Here is a 23,498-nt window from a genome sequence, read left to right on the forward strand (position 1 = left end):
ATAATTGTGTTTTTCAACACTTATTTTTAACTGTTACAGCACTTGAGTTTCAAATCTCATCTGTATTGTGTGTCGTTTTATTTTCATTAAACATTGAGCACTTACATTTTAAATACTTTGTATATTAACTTTTTAAAGGCATTGATGTATCTTTTATTATATGTATTATTATATTGGGCTATTCATTAAATGTATTTAACACTGATCATATTTATTTATTCATTATTGATTACTTAATGCTTTTTTTTCATTGATTGTCACATTAATGTTGAAACTGAAACTGATACTCTTGCTGCCCCACCTTGGTCGCTGGTTCACTCAAACCTCAATTTTTATCTAATTTAACATTTTTTTAATAATTAAAACTAAGATTTTTTTTATGGTTTTACAAGGGGCTTTTAAGCACCTGATTTTGATTTAAAGAAGGAGCTTTTAAATTTTTTAACACTCACACACTCATATAGAGTGCTGCATTTTAACATAAACCTAACTATGAAGTATTTCTCATAAAATATTCATCATCAAATATACAAAAATCAAAGTTAAAATTTGAAAACAAGATTATTAACTATTTGTGATTAACATACAGTAACTCAGCTTCATCTAGGTGCAGCTTGATAAAATTTGATTGGCTATAGTCTGGTATTGTAAGCAAACAAGTATAATCATTTATTTATACTGAAATATTGAATTTTAATTACTGCTTAATCCTGATTGGCATACAGAAATCTTTGAAATCACCTATTTTTTCCAACTGTTTTTCCACCCACAAAATTCAGAATGCAGAAAAGGTTTTGTTTGTTGTTCTACAACAACTTGCCTGTATACCTCAAGACTATTATTCAATCTGAGAATTATTGTAACTGGAATGTATTTTGAGCCTCATTCATAAATGCTCCATATACGGCATAACAGCTCAGCAGAAAGTGATAGCCAGGCGTGACCCAGTGTTAGATCTGTTCTCCTCAACTATCTTTGTCTGGTTGGTATGTGCCCATCCACAGTCCCATGACCCAACTCCTGGTCTAAATATAAATATCCAGGCAGCACTGCTAAGGTCACATTACGTCATCCCAAGCAGGACATTCTCTATCAAGTAGCACTCAGATCTGTGGAGGCATGGAAGGCTTTATGATATCCTGGGTCACACAAAATAGCCATCGAGGGAGGTTTGAAAACGATCAGACGTAGTAACAGCAAGTGAGAGGGCGTGACTGGTGCTAAACACTTCAGGGGGGCTGGATGATACAGGATTTTACAAACTTGGTGTCCTAAACTTGATGTGCTTTTCTTGAGACTTTTGGCTGACATGGGTAATGGAATAAGCAAGGTACAGTATTAACTCTACACAAAAAGGATTTAAAAAATATTCAAACCTCGTGTTTTCACAACTATTTTTACTTCTTCTGATTTAATTTCTAACTTTCTTCAGGTCCTGCCTGATCTCTATCTTGGAAATATGAAAGGTAAGATGTTTTGCCTATTGACATTTGAGTAAAGAATTGATTTATTTTCAGGATAATGTAGTAGAGTGTGTTTCAGTTCCTCATACAGAGGGGCATGTGGTGAGATGCTACACTGAGCTCAGTTTCTATAGAGTGGAGAGGTCACAGTGTAGAGAAGAATTATTCAAGTATTGTATTTTGATGTGAAAAAAATAAAAACGTGCGTGTACGAGGTCGGTGAGTAACGCTCTGTCAGCAGCTGGAGGAAACAAATTATTTTTGAGGGCTGCTGGGTGCATGAGGGTTGGTGTGGGAGGGGATGCCCCGCAGTGTGGGGGTGTCCCCTGAGTGAACTGTATTCCACATCTTTCCATAAAGCAGAAAGTGCAATCATGAGGTTGGTATATAAAAAAAAGTCTGTGTGTAATGGTGACTCCACAGGAAGTGTCTTAAAAATGGGTTACTTTTTATAAACATGACATGTTCAGGTAACCACTGTTAATAGGAAAATCTGACACCTTTCATGTTATTGAGGCCTTTGATTTTATCAGGTTTTATCCATTTTGCTCGGTATCTCAAACCTTTTGTCGTTATGCAAGAGCAAGTGTGAGGAAGAGTTAACTCTGTAAGAAACGCTGTAACACCTGACCAACAAAAGCACAGCAGTAACTACAGAAGCAGTTCAGAAAAAAAAGACTCCAAGGTTTTGAGGCTGGCTGAAAAACTGATTAATGCCTTAATTTTATGTCTTTCAAGGCTGGTTAAAATGTACACATTTTGTTAAGCAAGATAATCTTCATGAGCGAACACCACGTTTATGGTTTCTGAAGCCCAAATGCAATGGCCAGAAGTAAAAAAAGCTAATGTTAGGCTATAAACAAACTACACTACATTTGCATTACATTGCCATCACAACAAGGCTGTAAAGCCGTATTCAGCATAATGACTGGTATTTACTGATATATTTTATGTTGTAGAACAAAATGTGAAATTCTCCTTAGCTTGTGTTAACCACAGACCTTATTTCAGGCATCTAACCAAAAATCTACTGACTGCAAGACAAGGGAGCTGGGAGCACTAAAATGCTTACTCATTTCTGAAGCACTGTATCAATTAAAAGTCGACGTGGTTACTACGTCTCTGCTAAGCTAATTACATAAGTGTCTGCATGAGTTCAGCAAGAACAGTTTTTTTATCTTCCCATATTAGTCTGATTTGCATCATTTTGTTATGTAGATTAAAATTAAATAACCAAGCAGCTAGGGAGATGTCAACATGCAACGTTTTAGCTTTAGCTGTTGTCAGGGCTAATGTTAGCTTGCTGTAAATCTCTTGCTTCAGCTGATAGTCTGTTTTCCATTTTCCTTTTGTAGTTACTACTATTTTTTCATGCTGTCTTCAGATTAATTTTACATTTTTACACCCAAACAATACAAAACACAGAAACACCCCCCCAGACAGCCCATGTTATACAAAATTAGACAAGAAAAATGTAAAATAGTTAAGTTGACTACGATTATATTAATGACATTAAGACAAATAATAATAATAATTAAAATAAAAATAATGTAATAGTAAAGTAAAGTAAAGTAATAGAACACCAGCAAATGGATAAAATGACTAAAACAATAACGGTAAAATTTAATTTTACATTTCTATTGCAACATAGTTTTTATATGGTAAAGCAGACACTAAAAAGTCAGATTCTGGTCTTAACTCAATTCTTACCAAATATGAGGGTCTAGTGACTATGTTTTTCATTTGAAGGGCAGAGACAGTGGTCTGTGCACAACAGAGAGAGTTGTTAGTTACCAACTTTAATGTCCTCGGATATCAGCAACATGACACCCCATAAAAATATTATGACCTTCAAGGCACTGGCTTACATGTGTAGGTTATATAATCAGATTGTGTTTCCTCTGCAAGTATCTTCAGGATTTTATTAAGTACTGATATATTCATTTTTTTTCCAATTTATATTGCTTTTCTTTATCATGCAGTTAATACAGACTCATAATTTGTGAAATTGGGGTTAATTGGAACAATTTGTGTGTCAGGGGGGTTCAGTACAGACTCATCTTGGTCTTGTATCGGTGGCATCCTGCAAACTTGCAAAGCATGAGAAAAAAGTACTCAAGACACATCTGTCCAAGGTAGAAAACATTCGGCTTCCTTTTAAAGAACAAAATTTGATTAGAACAATTACTGTTTCTTGCTTCTGGGCCAAGCTGTTGGACTGTTTTAGAAACACTGGTTTTCCGGTTTTTCTTTCAGTTCAAAACCAGAGCAAAACTTTTAGGGCCACATTTGCTTGGGAGACAATAGAGGAGGGGGGTTGTTGTCGGGTAGAAAATACTTAATTTAGGCTGAACCTAACATGATGCGATTTTTAATTGGATGGAAGGAATTTTTAGGGTGACTGATTTTCTTTGCGATCCGCAGATGCACGAGACAGGGAGCTGTTGGAGAAGCACAACATCACCCACATCCTGTCAATCCATGACACAGCTGCACCCGTCCTGGAGGTGAGCTGTCTTATATCGGGCTGTGTGACCCTGTGACCCCAACAATAATCCTGCCCTCAAGTACACAACCTCCCCTGAACTCACCGGGTTTGTTTTTCCCCCTAAGTGCTCCTTCTACTCGTTCGGAAAGTGTTAAATTTTGGCAGCCCGTGTGCCACTTTCCGACTTAATATCATTATGGCTGCAACTGACAACATTTTCATTATTTCCTTAATTAATCTTTATATTAATTCCCCAATTAATGTATTTATTTTTGTCAGAATAATGGTAATAAAAAATTGTGAAAAACATCTATCACAGTTTCCCAAAACTAGAGGTGACTTCGCACATTTGAAAAACGAGAAACAACAATTTTTCAGAATTTTATGCGTGAATGCTCTAATCTAATCTTCACACTACCCTGGCAATCCTCTGGGGTTTCCTTTTCAACAATCTGTTTATCATACCAGGTCATTGCGGTTGTGTTTTGAAAGGATAAATAAAAAAGAAAAAAAGTAATATTGTTTGTACAAAACTCAGACATAGACTACAGAAACAGACCACTTCAATTGACGTGAAAGTCACATGTTCTTATTTTCAATTTTGCACGGAAAGTCCTTTTTCTTTGCATCAGTCACAAGAGCTGGAATTCACCAGGTTTCACTAAATAAGCAGTTTTCTGATTGACCTCAACATTGTATGGGATCCCAATGAATATCTGAAAATTTGTATGCTGTTCTCAGTCTTTGCTGCAGCTGTGATGCAGATGTAAGCCATCAAGATGGGAATTTTTTTTTCACACAAGATGCTTTTAGCTCTGCAGCTTGAAGTCTGTAAAGTCTTGAAAGTGGAACTGCATTAAAAAAAAGGTTTCTGCATTTAGACGTGGCAATTTGTGTATGAAAGGGAGAAAAAGGTGTTTCTCTTATGTATGTGAGGGAGGGAGTACGGGAAAGATGTGATACTGTGAGAACCTGGTAGGTTGAAAGTAATACATATCGTAACATATTTTAGAATAGCTTTTTTATATAAGTGCAAAATTTGTTGTTGGAGAAATAAAGTTTAATTTAGCAGAAACTGTATCCTTTTAGAATAAAAGTTAATGATCCATTTGAATGTGTCACTTTATTTAAGTAAAATTTTTCTTTCTCCATCCACATTTTTGAAAATCAAGATCTTCAGTGTCCGCTTTCACAACTTTCATCTTTTCTTTTTGAAAGCGAAGCATGAAAAGTGCTCGGAGATGTCTGTACACTTTCTCCATCTATGCTTGTATGTTTCATAGAACTCTGAAGAGAAACAGCAACTTGTATTACAGTATCGCTACCCAAACTGGTCAACCACCAAAACTTTGTCTAAGGTTTTGGGCCTGAAATGATTTCTGACTTGCTGAGCTGTGCTGCCCTTTACAGCTCTTTAATCCCAGCTGCTGTTCAAATCTTTGATCTTGATCGTTGGATCGTTCTTGCATTAATATAAATGACACAGCATTTGTGGCATAATGATGACTCAGGTCTGTTTTACCAGTGTGGCCCAAAATGGCCAGATGGGATGGTGTATTTGCATACCTAACAGTCAAACTGCTGACTGATTGATTTCTTGGAAGACAGCCTGATGGTTCCTGAGAGAGGAAGGTAGAATTTGCAACCACCAAGTCTCTGAGGTCCGATGTGCCCTTTACTGTACAGTGTTACTCTAATTAACATACCGCAAAACAAACAAATGAAGACAGGTTTAAAGGACAAATCTGAGACTCAGATTGCATTTTGCTACTAAAGAAAATTAATTTCTGCAATTATCCACATACATTTGCATGCAAATTGTTTGTTAGTGTGTTCATGCATTCGGTCTGCCGGGATTCGATTTTATAAACACTGAGTCATGATCAGTTTTAAGAGTGATGGTACGAAGTAAGAGGACTTTTCTAAGCTTTTTGTTTGCATAACCTGACTTTTTTGTCAATAATTACAATTTTACCAAGTTGCATGCTCTCTAAATATGTGCACGTCTCTTTGTGTTTTAGTGTGTGTGAGTCTGTGGTTTGTGTGTGCGTGAGCTAACCTGTCTAGAGCACTTCCAGAGTTCGGTGTGTCCCAGAGGGCTCAGGGGGTTTTGCAGCCGTGCAGTCATAACGGGACAAGGTAGTTTCTGTCCATTGCGTGTACCATCAGCTGCCAGGTGCACTGTACAAATCACACACACACAGGCGAATATCGTTATGTCGTGACCTGCCATTAGGGCAAGGTCAGAGGGGCCGACTTTCAGGGGCCGTCCCATACACTGAGAAACAGGAAGTGTGCTAGAGCCGGTATTCAAACAGATGACCTGACAGGATACAAGCCCTTGTTACACTTTGTTAAATGTTGTACATTAAGTAATTAAACAGGTTTATCTGCAGAAAATACACACTGTTGTGTTGCATGAGTCTAAATGTCTTCTCCTTCATCCTCTAGGACATGACGTACCTGTGTATATCTGCCTCTGACCACTCAAAGCAAAACCTGTAAGTGCTAATGATATATACTGATCTTGAAGGCTATATATGAGGTCCACTATGTTGCTCAATAATAGATCTGACTATCTTGGTCTTTGGCAAGTGTAACTGCAAAAAAACAGTGTTTTGTTTTAATGTAAATGGTTTAATAATAGCAAATTTACGCTTTGATATCTTATGAACGTGTTTTACTTAAGAAAGTTTTTTATATGAAATTGTTCTTATCAGGACATTTATTTGAAAAGAACCACAAATAAAGCCTCATCACTGACTGAGTCTTGTAAATCAAAATTTTACAGGTGTCAAAAAATCATATAATTTACCGTCTTCTGGTGAAGGGCAGGTTCAGCAGTCAATATTTGATGGAATAAAAACTAGGATATCCCTAATTAGTACTTTTATAGATTGAATCAAATCGAATCAATGTATTGATAAATGCATTAAGATATTCATAGCAGTTTAAGAAATACTGCTTTAGAAAAAAACCCAGATATTTCAAATGTGGTGCTTATTTTTATATTGCATTGTTGTAATGTATTATCAAGATATTTATATAAACTGTTATTCAGTGTGTTTAATGTGATAATTCCAGGATTCAATACTTCAGAGACAGCATCATGTTTATCCACGAGTCCCGACTGAAAGGAGAGGGCTGCCTTGTCCACTGGTAGGTGAAAATAAATCATAAAAATACCATGGTACAAATTTATATTTTAATGCACTTAATCTTGAAATAACATTTTCAAACAATATTTCAATTTGATTGGTCAAACAGGTCTTAAATGGAGTTCCAGTGTTTTTGAAAATAATATAAATTAATTTTTTTCCAAACTGCATTTCTTTACTGCAACTCCATACCCATGTTTTTTATTTTTATTTTAATATCAACATTCCTGTGTACTGGTACATTTTTATGCACAACTTTGGGTGTTGGTGGTGTTTATGTCTTTAATATTTTCAAAATAAGTCCTCCAAATATTAGTCCTCTGATACTTCATGTTTCTATTGAGGGGGGCAAATGCACATTGAGGGGGACATGTCCTCCTGCGTCCTTCTGAAAATCTACACATATACATACTGTTCATCAAAGTAAATGGTATGAAACTGGTGTCATTTGCATGTTAGGATGCTGAGAGGAAGAAGCAAAAACATTCAGCTTTAGATTTTTCCTCATCATGATGAGTATTTGCTTAACAGTGGTTACTGATGGGGGGGGGGTCGTCTTATTTTATTAACCCAGTTTTCATTTTCAACCACATCACTGTCACCAAATGGACAAAATTTTGGTTAATGCTTTGATAGCAATCACCTTTCATCTTTCCTCATATCAAACAGGGTAAAATCAAGCATTTAACCACAGCTTCAGGTATTGAGGGGTTTCACTTCTTTGTACACTAAAGAGGAGAATATGTAGTGAAAACTGGCATCTCTCAGTGTGGCAGGAGTGTCCCGCAGTGTGACTCTGGTGGTGGCTTACATCATGACGGTGACGGGTCGAGGCTGGGTTGATTCTCTGGCGGCGGTGAGGGCAGCTCGGCCGTGTGCGGGGCCCAACCTGGGCTTTCTCCGGCAGCTGGAAGAGTTTGAAAACACAGAACTGACCGAAGTGAGTGACACCCCACTGATCTCAATTAAAGTTATGATCATTAAGATTTAATGTAGATTATCCTTATTTTTCAGCTTTGACATTCAATGCATTTCTATAATTATCTGTTTATGTATTAGTTTTTATCCTATCCAATGCAGAATTTGAATTGTGTATCCATGCATAAGGGATTAACAGGAAATGATGCAAACATACATTAGACTTGACAGCATCTCACTATACGTTCAGTATGCCATCACACCACTCTACCTGTGCTGGATAATATTTTGACTATCTCCTTAAACAATTCAACATGTTAAATGCTCTTGGGCAATGGTTTGTTCGGGTGTTCTATAAACAGGTATTGCTGAGACAGAATAGCTGCTTGAAGGAATACTTCATCACCCTAATGATCATTTTTATATCAGTTACTTACCCCACATTATCTTGAATTTGAGGAGAAAACTTTGTGTTTCTTGTATGCCTCCATGGTGAAAGAAGAATCCAAAAACACAAAAAAAATCTGAAAGAATTAAAGTCATTAAGGGCAGAGTTTAACAACAGGAGAACTTTACCACAACATCAGTTTACAAGCTCTCTCACAACCTAGTCTGGTTTATCTAGTCATCTGCACAGTACTTCCTAAACAGAGGCATTTTTGATGAAACCTTAATATTAACACACTGTCAGTATTGGAAAAGCCAGCTGTAGCACGCCTGGGTTATTTGAATAAATCTACACAAAGCTGTTTATGGTGTTGCACTTGGTTACACACAATAAGGTTAGTCAGTCACTGTGTAATAGGGTTGGGTACCCACCTTGGTATTTTTAAGTGTACCAACCAAATTACACTGGTACTGAGTACCAATTCAAATTAAATCAATTGATGTCAAATTCTGGGACCTTTGAGTGCATCTGGTTAAAAATGCCAGTTTCAGTTGAAAGTGCCGCATGCACAGAAGCCAGGAAGCCGACCACAGAGCTCAGCGACCAGCAATGGAGCTCTGTGGGGCCAGCGAGTTCAGACAAAAGGCAAAAATTGCCAAGAAGCGCCCAAAGGCCAGTCAGTTTCGCGGATACAGAAACTACTTGTACTGTAGCAGTAGTTTCAGCATGCTATTTTCTTTTTGTCTGATAGAAATAGAAATAGCCTTGTATTACTGCTGTTTCTGATTGTGTTTTTTAAATTACATACTAATTCCACATAAATGTCAGCTGTGTCTAAACAAAAAGCAACAGAGATGAGCAGACATTCACAGATACATACACACACAAAGCATGCAGACAGACAGACAAAGACTAATGGTACGTATCCAGAGGGGCGTTTTTTTGAGGCGATGGGTCACGCTGGGCGTGCCACTAGCCCCGTGGGCTGTCTGCTCCTAGATCTTAAACCAGACCATCAAAGCAGTCATTTGGAAACTTTCTCTTATATTATATAAACAATTCACCAAAATGTGTATCTGAAAACATCAGAGGTGAGAAATGAGCCATGCACTAGCTGAATCTGTGTTCAGTTTTTTTGTAAATTACAAGAGGCGGCAAATGAGGAGTGGATGCTCCATCTCTCGAAATACAACACTGTGCTCCCAGAATGCCATGCACAACTGCTAACATAGACAATGAATGGGAAGCATGTAAATGACGTATAATGTGGACACGTACCATTAGCTCTAAGTTTGATTAGAAAAGAGCAGAGGAGCAGAACTGCTTGTTGACCGGGAGACAGAGCGAGACTTCGTCACCCCTGCATCTTGCTTAAGAATTGTATTTTTTTGATTACTGTTGGGTACCGGTGCCAAGTTCCAGGTACCCGTATCCAGTTAAAAGTGAATGGTGCCTTACTCTACTGTGTAAAGCAGGCATGTCAAACTGGTCCACAGGGGGGCCGGTGTGGCTGCAGGTTTTTGTGCCAACCAACCAAGAGCACACAGTTTGACCAATCAACTGTCTGAAGACGGAGATCAGTTGATTAAATGAGTCAAGTCTGGTGTGCTGCTACTTGGTTGGAAACAAAACCTGCAGCCACACCGGCCCCCCTGTGGACCGGTTTGACATGCCTGGTGTAAAGTGAGCATGCTTACCTGATGTTGGTTTTAGAAAGTCACAAACAACTGTTGGTCAGATTCAAAATGTGAGTTGGAAGGGGGTTTCAGATGCGGTTCGATCTCACAAGCACTTTTGACCCTAAGATTGACAATTTGACCCCAAGAAACAACTAGGACTGAACTCCAACTTTAACTATTCTCCTCTCTGTCTCTTCATGTTCACTGAATGTGAAACACTCTCCATTTGTGTGACTCCTCTCAGTCATTTACTCATCTGACTCACTTTTACACTCTGCTCTCCCCCTCCAGTATCGAACCTGGTGGAGGGACCGATACGGGAAGAACTCGCTCAATGATGATAAAGAGATGGAAACTCTTTTAACTCAGAAATCCAACAACAGCAGCAGCAACAACACCATGGCAACCAGCATCAGTCCTGCACTTGGCACCAGCGGCACCTGAAAAACTGTCTTCTGTCAGTTTTTCCTGAACTCAAGCTGCTGAGGACCAGTCAGCTTCTGCTTGGACCATTAAACCCACTAAGACCAGACCAGCTGTTTGCTATTGCTGCAGAGAAAAGCTGCAGCAGGAGCTCACTCTCTGTATCAATATATATTGAATCTCATGTTTGTAGGAGTCATGTGCGTGGGGGGGATTTTTATGTCATTATCTCATCCACCCTCATCATGTCATGTCCTTGCCTCTAACTGTCAAAACAACATGCAAGGGCAGTCAAGCATGACACCAAGGAAATATGTACATACAGTCCAAAGTGTGAACACACATTTGGCAGCGCTTGCTCCCCCGTTAGTTACGTTATGCTGTGTCTGCTACTTGAAATATGATTATTACTTTCTATAGATGGTTTGGAAGCTGAAGAATACTGTATCTTCCAGTAAAACAGTATCAGAAGCAATATTTATATTTATCGTAGTTTTATTCCGTAATTTATGTTTACTTTTGGTTGAATTGTAAAAAAGTGTGCGTGGTCTAAATAAGACTCTCTATTATGCCAATTAAAGAAGGATAAACAGCATTCACTTTATGTTAACAGCTTGTGAAGATAATGATTCAAAACTACAAATCTGCTCCATACTATGATTTACACATACATTACCATTTTATTAAATAAATATCCATTGACATGAGATTTAATTTGTTGAGTGAACATTTCTTTCTTTATTTAGTCATTAATTTTGCTATACTTACTGACATTAAAATTTACTTATTACTTTACAGATTAAAATTATAATTAAATTTAAACTAAAACATACTGATTTTATTCAGTATGATGCATTATTAGAGATTTCAATTGCTAGCAGTGTAATAAATAGTTAAAATTAGCTCCACCTTTAATTACAATTTATCATTGTAGACCTCAAGTGATTCATATTTTCACCAAGTGTAAAAATGTGTAGCTTATACACCAAATTAAGAAAAAATGTTTTAATAAATTTTAGATTACTTTAGTTTTGTCAGCTAAAATGTGCATCATAAATCTATAGTCTGGCACCTTTTGCTTTAAATTTTGCCCAATAATAGTGGTGTCTAGTCTTGAGTCTCTCTAGCTAGGCTAACTGTGGATTCAAAATCTGGAAAGGGAAATTCAAATCAAATAATATAAGGTGAAGGCAGGTTATTTGAGACATCAGGTAAAATGGGACTTATAAGGTTTTACATCTTGGACTCTTTACATACTGACAGCCAGTCACCAAACATGTTCTTGAGTTGATGCTACAAATGTGCTTTACATGAAAAAAAACCCAAAACATTTTTACTGATTTGAGATAACTAGTATGGGCAGAGCAAAGAGTCAAATAATCACTGGTCCCAGAACTTGAAAGGAAAGCCATGTGGGATGTTGATTTCCTGTTTTTGGTAATAAGGAAATGGCAGCTAAAATAGCAAGAATGTAATGACAAAAATGATCATAAACATTTAAGTTTTTGTGGGAAAGGGTTTCGAGTGAGTACTTAATACATTTATGTATAATGGGACAAAAAAAGCTAAATTGGTACATTTTTCTACAGTGAAATCATCATGTTTTTTGGCCCATAGGAGCTATAAAATAATGACTTGTGCTTCTGTGTGCCACCCTGTAATATGTAGTATTTTTGTCACATAAATTGATGACTGAACTGATAAATTAATTTAACCATTTAGATAACAAACATAATTATCCTATTTTATTTGCAATCCCATTTTACCTGAACATGTTTTCAGAGTGAGGTAGGGGTTCTCAACATGTTTGAAGGTCCAAAGTTTCTAAATTATTTATCTAACAGCATTTGAAAAAAAAGAAAAGAAATACAAATATAGCAGAGAACCACTACAAGTGGTTAGAGCTGTCTGCATAGTTTTAGGTGGCTTTCAACGTAGTCTATGAAAAAGTGTCCCACATTACTTAACCTCGCCCTCGTATAATTTATTATAACACTGACAGGAGCAGCTTTTTACAATTGAAACTTCGGTAAGCCTACAATTTACTTTATGTACTTTTACTTAAACGAGCTTTTGAATGCAGGACTAATACCTTCATATATAGCTATAGTTTTTGACCACTGCCAAAACTGGGAATTGCTGACTTAGAGAATCAGAATGTAGTTTTATTGTACATTTACATATAAAAGGAATGTGACTTGGTGTTTTGGTGCAAAACAATTAAGCATCAAATAAATAAAATGAAAAACAAAAATAAATTCTATATCTAAGGCTCCTTGCTCTGTAAAACCTAGACTGCTGTAAAAATAGTGCTGGCACAATAACGCGTTTTACAGTATTGGTTTCTGGGTGTTAGGTATTCTCTGACACACTTTATAATAATCTTATTTGGTGGGCTGCTATTGTGTAATTGTCGGTATCATCAGTTGTTCTAGATAATCTTCCAGCGGCAACAAGCATCACTTCTTCGGTGGCAGCACCTCTCTATAGTTACTTTTCGTAAAGCTTTATGGTTTCAAAGAATTGTTTTCGTCTCCGTCCCATGATTTTCCATGTCTGCGGCTGCGCTTACACTTGTGACTGACGCTCGCAGGGTTTCCCCCGGTGTCTTACTGGAGATCGGCTCTATGTGCGCCCTGATAAGCTTCACAGGAGAGAGAGAGAGGCAGAGACAGAGAGAGAGACAGAGAGAGACAGAGAGAGAGAGGCAGCAGCAGGTGCGTCCTCCTCAGCATCCCCGGCTCTGTGTCTCCGCCCCCCCCGCTGCTCGCTATAGGCTGGAGGATTTAAGCGCTCCCGCCGTGATTATGAGGGCTCTCTGAGACTGATTGATTTCAAAACTTGACGGGTTTCGAGTTTCACAGGTAAGAGCAGCCCGGTATACGCTCCAAAAGCGCATATCAAGGCCAAGTTAGTCTGCGTGGGAGACCGGTAACCTTTAGTGAGTTTAACGGATACACTCATCCTTTCACTGCTAAACTTGCACTACTTTCAAAACACATCTCAGCACGTTGCGCTGCATTACAGGAGCTAACTGTCGCGTGCGTGTCTTTGCGCAGAGATGAACGCAGAGGTGGATTACGGAGGCTCCGGGAGCAGCGGGAACGGAAAGCTGCGCCAGTGGCTCATCGAGCAGGTGGACTGCGGGAAGTATCCCGGTCTGGTGTGGGAGAACGACGAGAAGAGCATCTTCAGGATACCGTGGAAACACGCCGGGAAGCAGGACTACAACCGCGATGAGGATGCCGCGCTTTTCAAGGTAAGAGACCTGCATCCTCCTCCGGCGTTCATCCAGACAGAAAAATAAGTGACTTTCAGAATAAAAGAAGGAACACAGGTTTGCAAACTGACAAAACTCACTTTTAAATCATTTTAAAGCCTCACACAGAGTCACAGTGATTTGAAGGGGGTCTCTGAGAATTGATGGAATTGTTTTTTTTTTAAATCATTATAATGCTTAAGTATAATTTATTAAATGTTTATAACACAATTATTTTTAATGTCCTCTGCTGTATTTTGCTTTTAAGAAATGTATTAGGCTACATAAATCACGTTGCAATGTCTTTGTGCATGAAATGTGCTGAAAAAATTATTTGAGAAGACATGTTGAGTTAATTTTGTAATGATTCAGCTTCAACAAATTTAGTCAAATTGAAAATTTAAGGCAGACCTGACACTTTTCTTTTTTTATGTTAAAAGATTTTTTTTAAGTGTATTAAATGTCAGAAAAAAAATATAACCTAATGTGTTAAACACAAGTTGGGCTATATGACTTGTTTAAAATTTTAGTTTTATCTCAACCCAAAGATATTAAGTGAACTGTTGTATAAAACTATGAAAAACATTAAATCTTAACATGTGAGACCCTGAAAATTGATGCTAATTAAACATCTTTTGAGTACTAAACCTGGTTGACTAATTATTTTAGCTCTCTATAAATAAATGTTCCTTTTATCGAGAAGGTGTCTGAAAACCATGCAGGAGTTCAGTTTGCAGAAGTGGTTTTCTCATTCTGGCAGGTTAAACTTTAGGTTAGTATTTTCAAAAGGCTTTACTGGGATCTTGTCTGCAGGCCTGGGCACTGTTTAAAGGCAAGTTTCGGGAGGGGATCGACAAGCCAGACCCGCCAACCTGGAAGACTCGCCTCCGCTGCGCACTCAACAAGAGCAATGACTTTGAGGAGCTGGTTGAGAGAAGTCAGCTGGACATCTCAGACCCGTACAAAGTGTACCGCATCATCCCCGAGGGCGCCAAGAAAAGTCAGTCCCACCTCAAACGTACATCGAACAATACTGCTGATTTATCACAGCTCAAGTTAAATAACATTCAAGTTAAGTTTACAGTCTTGAGGTTAACCAGGGTTGAACTTTTTGAAATGTATGATTTTATGTATGATTATTAGTTTTTATGACAACAGGTTTTATCAGTAAAAGTTGGAAATTCTCAGTGACTGGTAAAGGTCACTGACTCTTCAGTGCAGTGATAAACTTTTGAAGAGTGGAGAGGTCAAACCACTAGTGAAGGTCACACTACATGATGTCAAGAGATGGACTTTTTCTGCTTGTGTTTAGAGTTTTTTCTTATCTGTCTCGCATATAGGACCCCGACAGGAGGACAGTCCTTTGAGTCCAATGAGCTATCAGGTGCACTCCCCCTATCCTGCCCTGCAGACCCAGGTGATTTTCATATACATGGAAATGAGAGAAAGAGAAAGAGAGAGAGAGAGAGAGAGAGAGAGAGAGAGATTGCAGAGATGTGCAGCAGAAACACTGAATGAGAGATCTTACTGTGCATGCATGAATGACCTCAGATGCACCAGATGCCACGTCACAGGTTCATGAGTTGCTTACTAAAGTCTAGCAGATGCAGACCTCAAGTGCTGTTGGAAGTTGAAATGACAAGAAAACCATCACACAGGGCACAATAGGGAAAGTATCCCATTTGTCTGTATTTTCCTTTTTTTAAATCTTAGGTAGTACAAATAGTTTAAAAATCACATCAATAACAGGTGCTTTTAAGTTGTTAAACAGTATGTTACATATAAAAACCCAATATATGTATGTTTGTGCCAGGGCTGACCAGGATCCTGGATACCACTACTGAATTTTTTAACTACTTACCAAAAAATACTAAATTATTTAAAAAAAAATAAAATAGAATAAAATGTTAAATGATTATTTTGTAAATTTTAGCTCTCCATAAGTTGTTTCTCAGAGCCCTACTGCACATTGTCAGGAAATTGATTATAGAGGACACTAAATTCATATCTGAATTTAATTTGATTATTTAAAAAAAAGTTTTTGTCTAAAAATACTTTAAACAATTTAACAATGTAAAAAAAGATCACGCTCAGCTTTGACAAATAGATGCTTTGTGTAACTGTGGGATGTAAACTACTCACTAACTAATATTTGATAACTAGTAAAAAAGACTACCTTATTACTAACATTTACTACCATTTAATTCTGATGTGAGGCTCCCTTAATGCTTCTACAAAGGATTTTATGTGAAAGCGCACAGACCCTCCCATTGCAGGAGGCATTAGAATAGAAGTTTTCAAATAAAACTTTAAAAAAGTTATGTAATTATATTTACAACTTTCTTAGGAACCTGAGGCATGCAACTGTCCAGCACAGAACAGGCAGATTATTGTTATTTTGCAGTTGAACTGATTGTTTGTTTGTCTGTAGATGCCACAGTACATTCCCACACCAGAGTGTAGCTGGAGGGATTACTGTCAGGAGCAGGCCGCCCTGACCGAGCTGCCCTACAGTCATTGTCCTTGTCCTCCCCGCAGCCTGCCGTGGCAGGGCCCGTCCATGGAGAATGGTACGGTGCACAAATTCAAGTATATGCATTAATATCTGAAGCTGTACCTTTCTGTGCTTGTGCCGAGCTCTTGTTCCTCTGTGTGTGTGCAGGATACCAGCTCAGAGCATCTATTTACTCATACGGTCCTGCTGACAGTCAGCCCTCGCCTTTCACACTGGACGCTGGCATCAGATCGGCAGACGCGCTCTCGGGTAGACAAACACTTTCATTTCACTTTTTCTCTGCTGCATGCTATTGAAATGAGAAGGAGGGGGTACTGCTGGTCAAGGTGACATTCTCAACTGAGCATTAGATGTGAATTCAATGTGACTTCAGAGCCACTAAAATTTTACGCCCTAAAATTTTTAAAAAACAGAAACTAAAATTTTTAAAAAACAGAAACTAAAATTAAGACCAAGAAGTAAATATATCTTTACAAAATGTATAAGAGAGAGATCATAAGATGCATTCTATGTTTGTTTATTGCCATATACAGAAACAAAGCTAAAGACTCAGATGTCTATTTCAGTTTAACTTTTAAATGATGTCTGAAATATTAGCCTCCTTCCATTTGAAAGGGTAATCAAAGCACAACTACAAAGAGTAAATGGACAACACTGCTCTGATATCAGAAACACTTGGATGGTTAATGGATAACTTCTTTTTCTCCCAGCCTTAAAAATTCACTAATGAATGGACTAATGAGGGTGCTATAATTTAAGTTTGAAAAAATCAAGCAGAAATATTTTGGATTCTCACATTTACTGCAGAGAACCCCAATAATGAGTCCTAAAACCCAGAAATTATTTAGCATTTTAGCACCTCCTTTTCCCTCGTCTCAAAGTAAATGGGTATTTTGAAAGGGCTTTGGGTTAAAGCTTTAAATAAGGTCTGTGGTTAACAGAAGCTGAAGAGACTTTCATGTTTTGTTCTACGACATAAAATACGTCAGTTAATACCCCACTTACAAACTTTGAAGCTTTAATGTGTCTTAAAAAAGACGGTAGCTAACAAGTGGCTAAACGAGCCTCGCAGCAGTGGTGAGGCGACTGTAGTATAGTTTGCTTTAGCCTAGCAATAGCTTTTTACTTATGGCAATTGCATTTAGGCGTCAAAAATCCTTAAAGTGGTGTTCATTTATGAAGAATATCTGGCTGAACAAAATATATAAGTATCAGAAAGGTTTGTTTACCACAGAGCTTTTTCTGGAATGATCCATTGGGGGGAGGTCCCGCTCCATATGTAGATATGAACACTCATTCTAAGGTAACAAAACCACGATTCTTATTTTCAGGTGATGATACACTAATAAAAATATAGTTATTAATATTGTAAATAATTTATGCCAACAGATGCCCCCAAATGCTTCACACTCGACCTTTAAGTAAAACCAGTAAGCCTGATGGAGGCACCACTTTACGCTAGCTTCAGTTTGGGCTGAAATACTTTTGATACTTGGCCAGAGCTGGTCTAACATTGGTGAAATCCGAAATGCTGACCAATCAGAGGACAATGGCCTTTTCGGAAGCAGGGCTTAAAGAGAAAGGTGTTAAATCTGAGTGTTTTAGACAGAGGGTTGATACAGGTGTTCCAGCAAAGACAGTACAAGGAAAATGATGTATGTTTTGAACATTAATGCATGTAACCATGTTTTAGTATAAACCCAGAATGCAAGTATTTACCCACAAATGAGTATAACAAGTCCCCATTAACATTTCATAGTTTGAAGTCAGACGCATCCATACAGGCGTTCATACACTGTCTGCTCTTGTTTGTTCAGTTCACTGTTCATCTGTTTGCTGCCTCTGGCCAGAGAACTTTAGAGAACCGTAGGACGCTCTGTTTAACTCTACACTGAAAAACGAGTAAAAAACATCACCTCAATCTGTGTCCTCTTCTCCTCGAACCAGACTTCCGCCTCCACATATCTATATATTTCCGGGACACCCTGTTGAGAGAGGTGACCACCTCCAGTCCAGAGGGGTGCCACATCACTCCCTGCTCCCCAGAGGAGAAGCACTACCTGCCACCCGGAGGTCCTGAGGTGGTCCCGCTGCCCCTGGATGCTCTCTTAGCCCAGAGGAGGGCAGAGGAGTGTCCCCAGAGTCCATCGTCTAACCTGGAGAGGGGAGTGTTACTGTGGATGGGTCCAGACGGACTCTACGCACAGAGGTTGTGTCAGGGCAGAGTGTACTGGCAGGGAGGACTGTCCCAGTATGGAGACAAGCCCAATAAACTGGAGAGAGAGGTCCCCTGTAAACTCCTCCACACGCAGGACTACCTTACAGGTGAGGCAGCAGAAAAGGACTGCAACTAATTTCACAAGCATTTAGTCTGAAGTTCTTTTTTTTTATTGTCTATGAGAAGAAGATATTTCATTTATAATTATATCAGACGCCAGATATTCACATTTAAGAAGCTAGAACCAGAAAACATTTTGCATTTTGGTTTTATAATTGAAAAAAAAAAAAGATAATCATGCTTTACCCCGTTCTTTAGTCTTCAAATGTTTTTGGCTATTTCACCTTCATACACATGGTGCTTTGGGGAAGAGCTGTGTGACTTGCTCTGAAGCTTACTCAAAAGTTAGATATCAGTTTGTTTGCACTACAATTGATTAATTAACTAATTGTCTCAGTAGTATATGAGAACACATTATGCAACACAGGGGAAAAAAGACCCGTTCTCACTAATGCTAAGCTACTTTATGCCTCTTGTGTTTCATCAGCTTAGAGAACATCCGATTTTATGACATGTAAATGAAAATATGAAAATGAAAATATGTTTTTTAAATAACACTCACAACTGTTCTGAATGTAGTTTTGGATTCATCAAGGACTCTTGAAATGATGAGTATTAGTTGGGTTTTTTCAATACTCGTGCCAAATGGATATTTTAAAAACTGCAGCATTGCCTAAAAGTTGCCTGAACCGAAACTTTTTTCAAAGTAAGGCACAAAATGCCAGTCAAAAACATAAAAGAATGGCTTTTGTTTGATTGCAAAGGAAAATTTGAACTTGAAACTGAACAATACATTACCTCCTAACAGTTCCATATTTGCACTGGGTTTTTGTACCTTGACAAGTTACACAGATTTTAAATGCATTTCTTATGTTGAAACTGCAGCCAGAAATGACTTATCTCATTGCTCCTTATCTAAATGAAAATAATCATTGTAGAGATATACCAACTTATACTGATATACCCAATACAATAAAAATTCAAGAAATTGTGCAAATTGAGGGGGTAGATATATCCTTTCTGGCTCTATTAGAATAAAGAGTTGCAACTTGAGTGATTGGTACACATGGGGATTTTTTGGGACTTTTTTCATCCAGATGTTTGAAAGAGTATTTAATGGTTCTGGAAATACTTTCAGAGTAAAAGTGTGTTAAGCAACCTTCTGAGTTTTTCTCAGTTTACTTTTCAGGAAATGGGGTGCTTAGCTCTGTGACTTAAATCTAATGGTGATGCATTACATAGGAAGCCCAAACTGAGGCTAAGGCTAAACTTACGGTAAGACAGCAGTGCAGATTTGAAGTCTTCAAACACTAATTCAGTCTGTGTGTCATAAGTGTCTCTGACAAAAACTACAGCTCATTTATTGTAAGCGCCTTTTGATAAAAGCCATCTAAAAACAAAACTTAAGAGAAACAAATCCCCCCAAATTCAATATCACTGTGTCACTGTGGTAGGCAGACCCTTTATAGTAGAATTCATGACACATAGCAGTCACATGACTTCTTCACAGCCACGTCATCCCCACCCACATGCTAAGCCAGTCCCAGCTGTGTACAACTTGACAGCTAATGGTATTTGCATACATGGTGTGACCAGGACTTTCCATTCAAATAGGCCCAAAGGTCACGCCACTTCAAGAGAAATTCTGCTGAATTCATTTGAATCAACCAGTTCAGAGGTATTTTAGATATCAAAGCTGATGATTTGTTCTCATCTCTTTCCTGACTATCAGAGATCCAGAGTTACGGGCTCCATGGCCGACCGCTGCCTCGTTTCCAGGTCCTACTGAGTTTCGGAGACGAGTGTCCAGACCCACAGAGACAAAGACGGACGCTCACAGTCCAGGTAACCGTCCTTACTTATACTAGCTGCTGCATTTATATTAAAGTACTGTTTAATCAACCCCTGTGCCTCATAGCAGTTCCATACACATTCAGTTGACGTTTATTTTAGTCAATTTGCACAGTGTGCTTTGAAAAGTGAAAAATAGAATTTGAAAGTTAAAACCAAAGACTCAAAAGTCTGTAAGAACTTTTTGATTGTTATAATGTTTCAAAACCTAAATTTAGTTTCTGAATGAGTCTTGCAGAGATTCAGCACTAGCCTGGTTCCAGACCATCACAGCCCACATCTGTAATTTTCTTTTCAGTGATTTGAAGTGAAAATGAGATAGTATATCAATCTGATTAGTTTCAACTTAGAAAGATTTGAATCCTAGAACACCCCCCTAGAAAGAAACACCAAAAGCGGGGTATCAAGCAGTTGTGCTCAGCCTTTCTTGGCCATTAAGTGTTGCTGTTACAGCCTGATAATCAGGCTGAATTACCAGTTTGTTTTCACTACATTATTCACTCTGACATCTATTTTAGAGGGGTTTGGGGGTTTTTTTATAGCTAGAGATGTATTTATCCCACTGTTGTCATCCTCAGGCGACATAGAAGCTGTAGTAGCAGTTTTCAGGAATTGTTTTACATGTTAATCAAAGAAATATGCAGATTAGAGTTCGAGGTAATTTAATATTTTTTAGGTTTTGGCATGCTGGTTGGAAAACCAGCCATTTGTTGCCATCATCTTGGGCCTGAGGATATTTCAGTGGGCATTTTAGCATTTTATAGCCTAAAAACCTTTTCAGTGATATCAAGAAAAGATTAATAGATTAATAGTCACCAGTTACAGCCCTCATGCAGATTTAAAAGGTATAACTGTAGGTCGACATAAAACAACCACACTGTGCTTGTTGCAAATTATTTGTCCCAATTGATAATACAGGAAAACAGCTGTAAACAGGCACACAACACCAGACCAAATCATTAAGTCTCTGAGAAGAATCCAAAATGTGGACAGTTAATTGGAGGCCAGAACTATTATTAAGGCACTTATTGTTGCTTTTAGTTAGAGTTCACAATAAATGTATCCTTCATAGTTCCTATTTCAGATCACCTTCCTATTAAAACTCTGGAAGAGGGCTGGTGCTAGACCAAAATGCCTCTTGACAAGACTAGAAAGACCTACAACCAATCAGAGCACCAGTCTTGAACAAATGTCTGTGAACAAATGTTGCATTTTTTGCCTTCAGAATACCAGAAAATTCCCCATCAGTGGCAGCCATCTTGGTTGTTTTCAAAAAAGCCATTTGTGCAACCTCAGCTAGTTATATGGTTGCCATAGTGTCCCCAGCAGAAGAGACATTACGTATTTTAAGCTCTGTTGTCGTTCAATTTCTAATACACGCCCCATATGAGATAAATGGTTGGGATTAGTTGGATTTGGGCCAGGATGGCTGAAAATCTGTACGAATGGGAGGGGGACCGGAGCAAACAAAACACAAGCTTGAAGATTCATCTGGTACCCACACTAGACGAGTTCAGAAACATTGAATTTAAAATGAGAATTAAAAAGCATTCTCAACCTTGGGAACTGTATTTTGACAAAAGAAAAATCTTTACTTATCGTCCAGTTACTAGTTTGTCTCTGGAGCTTTCAAACATCCTCATTAAAGGTTGGAGTTTCATCTGCCTGTGGTAACAGTTCCTGTTATCATATAACCAATGTTCCTTAGTTCCACAGTATCTCCACAACACCTGAGTAAACTCCATCAAGGAGGAAGACCATGAATTAAAGTCAAAAGCTCCAAACAAAGCTAGTAAATAGACCTTTGGTGAAGCTGAGCCTGAATTTAAAATTATGAAACACTTATAAAAAATATATATATATGAAGATAGCACTTTCAAATCTTATTTTTCACTTCTCAACGTTTTCAGTATTTTGATACTAATATTAGTATTTTGATATTACTACTCAAAGAAACTATCTGCAATGGAAAAGGGTAACAGTTAAAAGCCAGGTCACTGACCTGTCTGACCCTCATGTGTGTCAGGTGGAGCCGCTGTTTGCCAGGCAGCTCCTGTACTACTACCGCAGCTACGAGCACCCGGGAGTCACGGACCACATAAACACCCCGGAGGACTACCAGAGGACCATCACACATCACCACAGCAGCAGCCTGCAGGAGTGATTTCAGTTGGCTCAAGTGACTGTTGAACGCTTCAAGATGCAGCAGTGACCTTTGACACAGGGGATGAGGAAACTCTGAGACAAGAAGACAAACCTGGACAGTGTTATGCATAAAATAATGGACAGTTACTGTTTGCCCTGCAGGACTCTGTGTGTGTTTGTAAGTGTGTGTGGGTAGAACAAAAGTTTCAGTGTTATTCTTTTTTTCTGGCTGTATTTTTATGGCACAGTGAATATATTCCATACTGTCTATGCAAAGAAAACTGACAGCTTAGGTGATTGTACTGTAAATAACTGTGGTGAATTTTGAGTGCCTTAAGAGGGATAGTTCAACATTTTGGGAAATACTTTTTTTCCACTTTGTTGCTGATAGTGAGGTGAGAAGATCGGTACCATTCTCGAATCTGTACAGTAAACATGAAGCTGGAGCTAGCAAGTGGTAAGCTTAGCTTAACACAAAGGCTGGAAACAGGGGAAAACGTCAGCTGGATGGCTGCGTACGAAGTTAACAAAATCCACCTACCAGTACCTCTGAAGCCCAAAATGTGCTGTCATTGGTACATTTTTCATTTTCTTACATTCCATGTATGTCTACCGGCTCACTGCCATCCAGGCAGCATCTCTCATTTGGGGCAGTTTATATTTTTCATGGTCAATATCATACAATTTCGGCCTGTTACACTTGCCAACAATCAAGTCTCCTGGCAGTGAATGGAAGTAAGCGGCATATATTTGTCAGTGTGACCGTACCCTTAGACATCGTAGGCTATTTTGTTTATCTGTACAAAACAAATATGTTAAACATTAAATTCACCATTTTACGGGAGTTATGACCCAGACTTTTGTGATTTTTACAGTATTTACTACTTGCTCTAATCAGTACAAAAACCTAATGAGATATAACATGTTAAATGG

General features: G+C 38.2%; 2 protein-coding genes across 4 annotated transcripts; both read left to right on the forward strand.

Annotated features, from left to right (window-relative positions):
- Positions 1-1,086: 1,086 nt before the first annotated feature.
- LOC121941016 (dual specificity protein phosphatase 22-B-like) lies at positions 1,087-11,231 on the forward strand. Its single transcript, XM_042483712.2, has 7 exons — positions 1,087-1,330; positions 1,433-1,466; positions 3,888-3,970; positions 6,403-6,452; positions 7,036-7,110; positions 7,878-8,049; positions 10,386-11,231. The coding sequence occupies exons 1-7, from the start codon at positions 1,310-1,312 to the stop codon at positions 10,536-10,538; spliced, it is 588 nt and encodes a 195-aa protein (XP_042339646.2). The 5' UTR covers positions 1,087-1,309; the 3' UTR covers positions 10,539-11,231.
- Positions 11,232-13,298: 2,067 nt separating this feature from the next.
- LOC121941197 (interferon regulatory factor 4) lies at positions 13,299-23,409 on the forward strand. 3 transcript variants are annotated; one of them, XM_042483934.2, is made up of 9 exons: positions 13,299-13,458; positions 13,577-13,776; positions 14,590-14,776; positions 15,117-15,193; positions 16,208-16,346; positions 16,439-16,540; positions 18,239-18,616; positions 20,302-20,414; positions 22,447-23,409. In XM_042483934.2, exons 2-9 carry the CDS (start codon positions 13,579-13,581, stop codon positions 22,582-22,584), a joined length of 1,332 nt encoding a protein of 443 aa, XP_042339868.1. In that variant the 5' UTR covers positions 13,299-13,458; positions 13,577-13,578; the 3' UTR covers positions 22,585-23,409. The 3 variants fall into 3 exon arrangements, with proteins under 3 accessions (XP_042339868.1, XP_042339870.1, XP_087933566.1); XM_042483936.2 differs by having other exon boundaries at positions 13,299-13,381; XM_088077440.1 differs by having other exon boundaries at positions 13,303-13,776.
- The last annotated feature ends 89 nt before the right edge of the window (positions 23,410-23,498 follow it).

The sequence above is a fragment of the Plectropomus leopardus genome, chromosome 5 (assembly GCF_026936395.1).
Source record: "Plectropomus leopardus strain MGB_pleo_1.0 chromosome 5, ASM2693639v1, whole genome shotgun sequence".
NCBI lineage: Eukaryota > Metazoa > Chordata > Actinopteri > Perciformes > Serranidae > Plectropomus > Plectropomus leopardus.

Coding starts and splice junctions, on each gene's coding strand:
- LOC121941016 (XM_042483712.2), top strand. CDS start 1,310: ATGGGTAATGGAATAAGCAAG. Junction 3,971..6,402: donor CAGCTGCACCCGTCCTGGAG/GTGAGCTGTCTT, acceptor TTCATCCTCTAG/GACATGACGTACCTGTGTAT. Junction 6,453..7,035: donor GACCACTCAAAGCAAAACCT/GTAAGTGCTAAT, acceptor TGATAATTCCAG/GATTCAATACTTCAGAGACA.
- LOC121941197 (XM_042483934.2), top strand. CDS start 13,579: ATGAACGCAGAGGTGGATTACGGAGGCTCCGGGAGCAGCGGGAACGGA. Junction 15,194..16,207: donor ATCCTGCCCTGCAGACCCAG/GTGATTTTCATA, acceptor GTTTGTCTGTAG/ATGCCACAGTACATTCCCAC. Junction 18,617..20,301: donor CACGCAGGACTACCTTACAG/GTGAGGCAGCAG, acceptor CCTGACTATCAG/AGATCCAGAGTTACGGGCTC.